Source organism: Capra hircus, chromosome 18 (assembly GCF_001704415.2).
Source record: "Capra hircus breed San Clemente chromosome 18, ASM170441v1, whole genome shotgun sequence".
Classification (NCBI taxonomy): domain Eukaryota; kingdom Metazoa; phylum Chordata; class Mammalia; order Artiodactyla; family Bovidae; genus Capra; species Capra hircus.
Window position 1 is genome coordinate 51,018,813 of NC_030825.1, and position 10,738 is coordinate 51,029,550.

Sequence of the window (10,738 nt, forward strand, 5' to 3'; positions counted from 1 at the left end):
AAACACAGACAATGCAAATTGAAAATCCTGAGAATCAGCCTGTTAGGAAATTTGTAGGGTTCAAAGGACCAGATTTCCTCTCACTTGATCTCAAATCACTGGTCCTTCAAGTGTGGTAAGTTTTGTGGAGGCAACACCTGTATAGCATTTAGAGCTAAGGTTAGAACTAACCAGTGGTCTAATACAAAGATCTAAAGCTGATGTGTGTAGTGGGAATTCCTAATAATGTACTTTCACAACCTTGAGAAATTCCACAGAAATAACACCTGGAAAAACAGCATATATTAAGAACCTGTGTTAATGATTATCTTGTGTATTTTTCTTAAGAATAATCACCTTGTTACAAACCCCAAGGCTCGACCCAGAAGGGAGTATGACTGGGATCATGAAAGCATGGACCTTGGAATACCAGGTCAGCTCCAGACATGAACACTGCCTGTGCACTTGCTGATGGTTCCCGAAACTAGCCCAGGAGGGAACAGCCTGGGGTAAACACAAGGAGATCTGGACTATGTCAGTGTAGTCCTTGACATTTAGGAGTACGTGATTAACACAGCATGTGTCTTGAGAAAGATAAGATCTGAGAAAGTCTTATAGTCTGCAATTAGGAATAAAAGCTGGACTCAGAGTGGACTCTGCACCTCAGTCCCACAGAGACTGCAGGTCCCCTGACCCATTGCACCAGATTTCGTGTTCTGTCTTCATTCTCGTTGCTCACTCCCATACCATTAGGGCAACAGATGTATTATGAATTTTCAGGCTGTGCAGTGCTGAAGGATGCCACTTCCAAGGGGACATACACAAACTTATCTGAGAGTAAGCAGGTGATTCAGAGACGCACCACAGATCTCAGATCCATCAGAAAGAGCCCCACCTTCAGAAACTCATAGGAAATATGACTTCCTGCATGTACTCTGGAGAACAGGCAATCATATACTTGCACACACAGAGACATGGCTGCGCCGTTACCAAACTTCTGACATTTCTCTGAAACAGGTTCTCTCTCCCATCCATTTTATTAAGAAGTCTGACTTCTAGGGCTTCCCTGGTAGTCCAGTGGCTAAGAATCTGTCTTGCAATGCAGGAGATACAGGTTCCATGCCTGGTCCGGGAAGATCCCATTTGCTATGGGGCCACTAAACCGGTGCGTCACAACTACTGAAACCCATGCCCCTAGAGCCAGTGCTCCCCTACAAGAGAAGCCACCAAAATGAGAAGTCCAAGTTCTGCAATGAAGAGTAGCCCCTGCTTGCTGCAACTAGAAAAAAGCCTGTGTGCAGCAATGGAGACCTAGCACATCCAGAAAAACACCACCAACAACAGTCTGACTCCCGTTGGACACGGTAGCCTTATCTGGTGGTAGGCACAAAATACGCTGTCATCCAAAGTGTGCCCGAGTTGGGAAGAGCATAGCCAAGTGTGTAGTGAAGCCAGGTGAGCTGCCTGTCAGGACTCTGGAAAAGTCCCCTGGACAGAGCTGTTCAGGTTGTGTAATAATATAATAAGTTGCTGTGTTTTCACTTGAGGAAGGGATGCTATCCAAGGACTGTGGGTTAAGTATGGCCGTCTGTATTCATGTACTTGCTGAGTACTGACTGACTTGTGTTCTGTGGGACCTCAGATAGACTTAAACTTTCTGGTCCTCATCTTTGTTATCTGTAGAATGGGCATAGATACTGTTCCCTATCATGGTAGGTTTGTGAGCATTAAGTGAGGTGAGTTTAAGACACTAAGCATAGAACTGACACAGAATACTTGCTCAATAAATAATATCTGCTATTGTTCTATTCAAAGTTAACCATAAAGTTTCTTTTCCTCTCATCTCATCTCTAGCAAGCTGAACAAAGAGTCGCTCTGTTTCTTCTTTCTCTCCTATCCACCTTCCCCTTTCCTCCCCACCCTCCACCATTCCTCATCAATAACCCCGCCCCTCCCCTAACCCCCTAGCCCCTCCCTTCCGCTCCCATACCCCTCCTTTCCCCATCCTTAGCCCCGCCCCTCCCTCATAACCCCGCCCAGGCCCTTCCCTCCCCCATTTGCTCCTCCCACCAGCCCCACCGGGCACAGCCCTAACTCAACGGGGCAGGAAGCTCATGGTGTAGTTTGGAGGGATAGTGGCAAAGCCCACGAGTTTGGGGGACACGTTGATGTCCTGGGGCGACTGTGGGGACTTGAAGCGGAAGTTCTGCATGATGGTGGTGAAGAAGAGGAAGAGCTCCATTCTGGCGAGGCCTTCTCCGAAACAGTACCGCTTTCCTGAAGGACCAGAGTGGGAGGCGTGGAGGTGAGGCCTGTTCTCACCGTTGCCTGACCCCCTTTACCGACCCCCAGCTGCGTCCTCTCAGGGAAGAAGGGCTGGAATATCGAGGCTGGAGAGACTTGCAGAGAAGTTGCTACTCCTCTCTGAGCCTGTTTCCCTAGAACTTTGGTGGGATGAGCCCAGACTAGCAATTCGAACTTTGGATGCCCCTTGCCCATAAATACACACTCAAATATGGCTACTGCTGTCATCACCTTTCTAAGAATCTGAAGGATTTAAATGACCTTGGACTTAAATTTCTCACTTTGGACCCTGATTTTCCCCATCTCTGAAAGGGGTACGATCATTCCTTTTCTTTTGCTTTGGCCCAGGCTCTTGGTAGTTATGGGGATTGCTGATTGGCCCCAGGGTATATGGTAAGAAGGACTTCCAAGCTGGAGAAAGAAGCTAGGTTAAGCCTTAGAGATGAAGGAGGTCCCTGTGGGTGTTGACTTGGCAGTGTCTCTTACCGATGGAGAAGGGCACAAAAGCATCATTCTTCTTAAATTGCCCCTTCTCGTCCAGGAAGTGCTGGGGATTGAAATCTCGGGGGTTGGAGAAGAACTTGGGGTCTCTCAGCACGGAACCCAGCATAGGGAACACTTCGGTGCCCTGGTTGAGAGGAGGGAGGGGACTTTGATAAGGTGGAGTAAGGGATGGGTATGATGAAAGCACATTGTGGGCAGAGGGGGAATTTGGGTGCCCTAGGTGAGGACAAGGGAAGGCATGAGAGTTGGGGTCCTCTGAAGGAGGTGCTTTGGGGGACATGAGATTCATGTCCTCGAGACAGCAAGTTTGGCTGACATGGGGCTTATGTCCCCTGAGAAGGGAAGTTTGAAGAGCAATGGTTCTATGTCTCTTGGAGCAGATGGTTTCGGGGACACATAGTTCATGCCTCCCATGGCAGGAGGTTGAGGGGTCGGGAGGGTCATGTTTCCTGAGAAAGGAATTTTGGGAGACATGGGGTTCGTGTCCCTCTAGGCAGGATGCTTGGAGGACATGAGATCATGTCTTTGAAGGTCTAGGGGAAATGAGGTTCATTTCTCTTGAGACAGGAATTTGGGGGCACACAGGGTTCATATTCCTTGAGGCAAGAGGTCTGGGGAGGTCTGGAATTCAGGAGTCTCCAAGGGGGAAGGTGGCAGGGACATGGTAGTGGGGAAAATCTTTGATTAGGGGACTGGGTCCCGTGGGTCATGGGCTGGGAAGGTTCTAAGGGGAACAGGGTTTAGGGTCACAGGGAACGGGCTGGGTGGGGCAGCACCTTGGGGAGGAGGAAGTCTCGAAACTTGGTATCCTTGGTGACTCTGCGGGCCAGGCCCATGGGGATCATGTCTCCGAATCTCTGGATCTCGTGGATCACAGCCTCTGTGTAGGGCATCTTGGCCCGGTCCTCAAACTTGGGCTGACGGTTCTTGCCAATCACGCGGTCAATCTCCTCATGGATTTTGGCTAGGGGAGCGGGGAGAACATATTTAGCTCTTGAGGGGACTCGGGGCAGGAATGAAAATCCAAATGTGAACAACATGCATGACATCCATGTGTGATGTGGATGCAGACCATTCAGATCAGACGGCGGCTGTAGACACTGTTGGTGCAGGGTCTTGTTCGCTTTGTTGCTGTTTGGTGGCTTCAGTTGTGTCTGACTGTTTGTGACCCCATGGGCTGTAGCCTGCTGGACTCCTCTGTCCACGGGCTTTCCCAGGCAGAAATACTGGAGTGGGTTGCCATTTCCTTCTCCAGGGGATCTTCCTGACCCAGGGATTGAACTTGCATCTCCTGCACTGGCAGGCAGGTTCTTCACCACTGAGCCCCCAGGGAAGCCCACCTCGTTCACCTGGTCCTATGGAAACCATGGGGGAGGTGCAGAGGAAGAGTCCTGGGGGATGTCTGGAGGAGGGGGCGGTGGGCGCTTGGTTGGGTCAGCTGCAGAAACTGTATACCAATCAGTTCAGATATTTTCAATATTTTAACTGCTGGTGAGACTTGGCTGGTGCTTATCAGCCAAACATCACCTAGTCTCTAGAGAGCAGAGCGTGTCTGAGGGTCCGTGGACCTGAGAGAGATGGGACCATTGCAGCAGGCTCAGAGGAATTTGGGGGAGGGGTCCGTGGTGCCCGCTTCCCTGCCCTCTCCAGCCTTACCCTCCACATCTGGGTGCTTCATGAGCAGCAGGAAGCCATACCGCATGGTCGTGCTGACCGTCTCAGTGCCCGCAAAGAAGAGGTTCAGGGTTGTTAGCACCAGGTTCTTCATGTAGAACTCCGTGTTGGGATTCTCCTTCTCCTGCATGGACAGAGGGCTTCAGGTGAAGGCCTATGCTCTGAGGGCCCTTCTGGGGGTTTTCCCTTTGGACCTGTCTCTTTATTTTTTAGGGGCTTCCAATGGCGCCCCACTCCAGTACTCTTGCCTGGAAAATCCCATGGACGGAGGAACCTGGTAGGCTGCAGTCCATGGGATCGCTAAGAGTCTGACACGACTGAGCAACTTCACTTTCACTTTTCACTTTCACGCATTGGAGAAGGAAATGGCAAACCACTCCAGTGTTCTTGTCTGGAGAATCCCAGGGACGGGGGAGCCTGGTGGGCTGCCATCTATGGGGTCGCACAGAGTCGGAACGACTGAAGCGACTTAGCAGCAGTAGCAGCTGGTGGCTCAGACAGAATCTGCCTGCAATGCAGGAGACTTGGGTTTAATCCCTGGATCAGGAAGATCCCCTGGAGAAAGGAATAGTTACTCACTTCAGTATTCCTGTCTGGAGAGTCCCGTGCGTGAACTGAAGAGCTTGGTGGGCTACAGTCCATGGGGTCGCAAACTGTCAGACATGACCGAGCGAGTAACAACACTCTATTTTATTACCTTTTCAAATCAAATTCCCCCTTTTTTGGGGAGGGCTGTGCCATGTGACTTGCAGGATCTTCTCTGACCAGGGATTAAACCCCAGGCCATTGGCAGTGAGAGTGCAGAGTCCTAACCACTGGGGCCTGCGTGCTAAGTCACTTCAGTGGTGTCTACCTCCTTGTGACTCCATGGGCTGTAGCCCACCAGGCCCCTCTGTCCATGGGATTCTCCAGGCAGGAATACTGGGTTGCTATGCCCTCTTTCAGGAGATCTTCCCGACCCAGGGATCGAACCCACGTCTCTTCTGTCTCCTGCATTGGCAGGTGGGTTCTTTACCACTTGTGCAACCTGGGAAACCTGGTGCACGGTAGTTTTACAGAAATGTTTGCTATCGCGATTCGCATTCATAAGTCCTGCCTGTGGACAGAACGGCTTAATAGGTGGAATGTGTGCTGTGCTAAGTCATTTCAGTCGTGTCTGACTCCATGCGACCTCATGGGCTGTAGCCCTCCAGGCTCTCTGCCCATGGGATTCTCCAGGCAGGAATACTGGAGTGGGTTGTCGTGTCCTCCTCCAGGGGATCTTCCCGACACAGGGATCAAACTCGTATCTCTTATATCTTTTGCATTGGCAGGTGGGTTCTTTGCCACTGGTGCACCTGGGAACTCCAGTAGTGGAAGAGTGATGGTTAATTATCACTGGGATTATGAAGATTACTAGTTCAGTTAGTTAGTTATTTAAATTATTAGTTAGTTATTTAGTTAGTTAGATTATTAGTTCAGTTGTGAAGATTGTTAGTTCAGTTCAGTTAGGTGGCTCAGTCGTGTCCAACTCTGCGACCGCATGGATGGCTGCATGCCAAGCTTCCCTGTCCGTCGCCAACTCCCGGAGCTTACTCAAACTGTCCACAGAGTCGGTGAGTTATTATTAGGTTGGGGGAGGGGTGATTTCGAGGGGCCTCTGTTCTCCTCCACCCTGAGCCTGATTTCCCTCTGCCTGGCTCTGGACCTCTTCATCCTGGCTGTGAGGGGGTACCTCCTGCATGCGGATGAGGAAGGAGTCGATGAAGTCCCGTGGGGAGTTGGGGTCCAGTGTGCGCTGGTTTTGTTCCACCTTCTTGGCTATGAAGTCCTCCAGTCCCTGCAGCTCCTTAAAGGCCTGCTGCTGTGGCCCTGGCAGATATTTCATCACTGAGTAGAACATCTCGTAGAGCTGACGATGGGGAGGGGAGAAGGGGAGGGAAGGACAGCTGTCAGTGTGCAGGACCTCGTGGGAGTGGGCCCTGTCTCAGGGCAAGGCAAGTACTGGGTTACAGGTGTCTGCCCAGATATTTACATATTTTGATGAGGCTGGATGGGAATGTGTTTTCACAGTGAGTTACGTGTGAGGGCCCCTGTCCAAGGAATAAAGTGAGATGGACTGGGACACATATTCAGATATTCAGATGATGTTGGATTGGAGAAACATACCCGGGGTTCATATATCAGATGAGGTTGGGTTGAGAGACACCTGTCCAGGTGTTTAGCTATTTAGATGGGACTTGTAAGTGTTTAGGCATTGGTGTGGTCTCAGTTGGACACAACTGTCCAGATGTTTAGGGGGTCTGGGTTGGGGTTTCTGTGCAGGTGTTGAGGTACTAAAGTGGGGTTGGGGTGCAGGTGTTAAGGTGGGGAGATACCTGTTCAGGTGTTCAGATATTCAAATGGGCCAATGGAGGGCACTTCTGTAGGTGCTGAAAATGAGCTGGATCAGGGGACACTTATTTGGGTGTGTGGGGAACAATCTACCTAGGTGTTTATGCATTTAGGGGTCTTGGTTGGGGGACCTGTCTACATGTTCAGCTATTTAAGTGAACTGGGGAGGGGGCACTCTCTGGAGATTCCAGTGGGCTGGTTTGGGACATCTGTGGATAACCAGTGATTTTGGTGGGCTGAATTTTGAAGCACCAGGTGTCCAGGTAGTCAGGAAGTAGGCTGAGGTGACCACTTGCCAGGTGTTAAGAAATTCAGATGGAAAGAAAATATCTTTTTTTTTTTTTGCCACGCCAAGCAGCATGCAGGATCTTAGTTCTCCGACCAGGGATTGAACCCATGGCTTCTGCATTGGAAGCGCAGAGTCAGAACCACTGGACCACCAAGAGGCCCCCTCCCCTTTTTTGAGATGGAGTGTCTAAAAAGGGACCACTTGTTAGAGAGTAAGATAAGCTGGGATGAGGACGCCTGTCTTGTAAGAAAGCTGGGTTGAGGACATGTATCTTTTCTGCAGGTTTTTTTTTTCTTCTTCTTCTTCTTTTTTTTTTTTGGTGGAGGTTGCATCTTTTGAGATATCCAGGTGTCCTTGGAGACTGAGTATTGGGCTCTGGTGCAGCTGTTGAGTTGTCCAAGAGTGGTGGTCTGGTTTTGAGGGGACCCTGTCTGGGGGAGGATGGGAGTTTGGGGCAGGTCTCATGTGTGTGTGGGGGGTGGGGTGCGGTGAGGAGTCGGCAGGTTGCCGTAGGAGCAGGATAGAGCCGACTCGGGTTACCTGCCCGGTAGACGTAGCGGTGAACTGGAAGCTTCCCAGCATCATTCGCAGTAGTGACAGGAACTCTTTGTTCTCGTAGTCAAAGCGGTCCCCAAAGACAATGGAGCTGATGACATTGGAGACCGTTCGGCTCAGGAAGAAGGTGGGATCGATGAAGGCGCCTGGGGGGATGAGAGCGGAGGGGGTTGGGGAGAGACAGGGATTTAGCAGAGTCAGCTCGGCGGTCTGATGCGGTCTGAGACGTGAAGGAGGGCACGGCAGTGCTGAACTATACTTCCAGCACCGGACCCAAGACCCTTCCCCCAACGTGGCCCCCCTCTTCCCGGGCCAGAACGCTGTGGCCGCGTCGGGCGTTTCCCTCCTCCTCGCACACCGGTGGGTCCCCCCGGCTCACCGCGAGTGCCCCGGAAGGCCTCGATGAGGAAGCCCGCCTCCTCCTGGATGCGCTCTTCGATGCCGCGCTTGCCCACGCCGAAGTCCCGCAGCGTCGTAATTGAGAAGCGCCGGAGCTGCTTGGCGCGCTCCCCGTTGCTGAAAGCCACTCCTGCGAAGGCAGCACGGGAGTTGGACGAGGGCAGAGCGAGGCAGGGCCCAGACCAGCCCCGGGCTCCCGGGCTCCCGGGCTCCCTAGAGAGAGAAGGGGTGGACAGAGAGAGCAAGGGGGGAGAAAGGAGGGTAGAGAGCCAGAGTAGGGTGCAGAGGGGAAGGAGGGATAGAGGGTGGGCGAGAGCAAGGGGAGAGGGAGGGAAGGGGGGTAAAGAGACAGACAGAGGCTGAGACAACGCAGACTCAGATAAATGCAGAAAGAAAGACCTCGTGCAAAGAACAGAATCGGAAAGAGTGAGGCAAGACAGATATGCCAAGAGACACAGAGACACTCAGGGGAAGAGGAGACAGAGGAGGGAAGGAGGGGAAGTAAGATGCATGGAAATCTGGGAGGTAGACGTAACCATGGCAAATTCTAAAGGACTTCCCTGGTGGCTCAGATGGAAAAGAATTTACCTGCAATGCAGGTGACCTGGGTTCGATACCTGGGTTGGGAAGATCCCTGGAGAAGGAAATGGCAACCCACTCCAGTATTCTTGCCTGAGAATCCCATGGACAGAGGAGCCTGGCTGGGTACAGTCCATGGGGTCACAAAGAGTTGGACACGACTGAGTGACTAACAGACACACGCAAAAACAAGAGAGAAAAATAGGGAGAAAGAAACAGAGAGGCCCTGGGGGGAAAGGGAGACTGTTACTAAGAGATGGAGGCATGGAGATTTTGAAGCAGAGATAATGGGAGATTCTAAGACAAAGGAAGAAGAAAGAGAGAGGGAAGGAGAGAGAAACCGGGGGAAGCCCAGAGCTTTAAAGAAAAAAAAAGACCAAAAGGCATATGGAGATAGAGGACCAGGGTTCCAAAGCAGAAATCCCAAGAGGCTCTAAGAAATACAGAGAAAGAAGAGACGTCGAGTGAAAGGGAACGGGGCAGAGAGAAGCAGGGAGAAACAGAGATGCAGAAACTAAGACAAGATAGAGCAGGAAAAAAAAAAAAAAAAAAGATAGAGCAGGGGCAGGCAGCAATGCACAGGAGTGGAGACAGGAATAGCAGAGGCAGTCAGGAGAAAAAAGCTGGGGACCCCGAAGTCTGTCTGACCGTGGCCCCTTCCCCTCAGTCTCCCTCACCATAGCCTTTGAAGAGCCAGTCAAATGTAGCCTGCTCGCCTCGCCCACTGAATTCTTCAGCCTGGTCCACCAGAGCCTCCTTCACAGCATCATAGCCGCACAGCACCACGATCTGCCGGGTCCCCAGGTGGATCGTGAACACGGGGCCGTAGCGCTCGCTGATCTGATAGAGGTGAGTGGGAGTTAGTTGGTGGGAGTAGCCCCTATTCTGAACTGGCCCTGTACCCAGACCTCACTTACGGGGATGCATTTCCTCACAGCTTCTGACTATCAAGGAGCTGGACATCTCAAGATACGGTTTTTTCCTGGCTAGGACCCCGATTGTTGTTGAGTTGCTTAGTCATGTCTGACTCTTTGTGACCCTATGGACTGTAGCCTGCCAGGCTCCTATGTCCATGGGATTTCCCATGCAAGAATACTGGAGTGGATTGCTATTCCCTTCTCTGGGGCATCTTCCCAGTGCAGGGATCAAACTCAAGTCTCCTGAATCGGCAGATGGGTTCTTTACCTTTGGGCCACCAGGGAAGCCCCAGGACCCTGGTACTGGATCTTTAAAATTCCCTTCTTCTTTCCTAAGACTCTTGCCCAACATTGCCCATCCCCTGCCATAAAGCCCCAGACGAACTGGCCCAGGCCGCCCCTCCGCATTCCATTCCACCCATCTCTGCCCCATGACACCTTCATGAGGGAGTTGTACATCTGTTCGGTGTTCAGCTGCAGGTAGTTCCCGATGAAGGGCAGAGGAGTGGGCCCTGGAGGCAATTTCCCTTTGAGGTTCCTTTGCCGCCAGACAGACATCAAGACCATGATGGTCAGACAGGCCAGCAAAGCCACGAGGAGCAGCCCTGAGGCCAGCATGGTGGCAACTGGGAGTGATGGCCAGGTGATGATGTCTGAGATGGTTGGCTTTTATACTATCTGGGAAAGCAGGACAGACTTTGGTCCTGATTATATAATTGTCTTGTTTCACCTCTCATGTACACGCCCCACTATGCTCCCTGCCTAGCTTGGGACCCAGCCAACCAGGAAGGAGGGCAGGGGCCTCAGGTCAGGTTAACAAGGAGAGGGCCCCATGGTGGAATTTGTGGTCTGTGGGAAGAGACTGCCGTAGGGCTGTGGACTTAGGAGGAGACAGTAGATACGTTCTAGAACTGAAGATTTTGGGGAGCCCCTGAACTTTGGACTTGGGATCTCAGAGTGAGAAGATGAAGGTGAAGTTGTTCAGTCGTGTTCGACTCTTTACGACCCTGTGGACTCGCCTACCAGGCTTCTCCGTCCATGGGATTCTCCAGGCAAGAACACTGGAGTGGGTTACCATTTCCTTCTCCAGGGGATCTTCCCAACCCAGGGATTGAACCTGGGTCTCCTGCATTGGAGGCAGATATTTTAGCCTCTGAGCCACCAG

General features: G+C 51.7%; 1 protein-coding gene across 1 annotated transcript; it reads right to left on the bottom strand.

Annotated features, from left to right (window-relative positions):
• LOC102168381 (cytochrome P450 2A13) lies at nucleotides 283-10,235 on the bottom strand. Its single transcript, XM_005692428.3, has 9 exons — nucleotides 10,012-10,235; nucleotides 9,334-9,496; nucleotides 8,058-8,207; nucleotides 7,664-7,824; nucleotides 6,176-6,352; nucleotides 4,444-4,585; nucleotides 3,564-3,751; nucleotides 2,770-2,911; nucleotides 283-2,256 (listed from the first exon to the last, which is right to left on the bottom strand). Exons 1-9 carry the CDS (start codon nucleotides 10,189-10,191, stop codon nucleotides 2,075-2,077), a joined length of 1,485 nt encoding a protein of 494 aa, XP_005692485.1. The 5' UTR covers nucleotides 10,192-10,235; the 3' UTR covers nucleotides 283-2,074.

Coding starts and splice junctions, on each gene's coding strand:
- LOC102168381 (XM_005692428.3), bottom strand. CDS start 10,191: ATGCTGGCCTCAGGGCTGCTCCTCGTGGCTTTGCTGGCCTGTCTGACC. Junction 9,497..10,011: donor TGTACAACTCCCTCATGAAG/GTGTCATGGGGC, acceptor CACCTCTATCAG/ATCAGCGAGCGCTACGGCCC. Junction 4,586..6,175: donor TCCTCATCCGCATGCAGGAG/GTACCCCCTCAC, acceptor CTGTCCATGCAG/GAGAAGGAGAATCCCAACAC.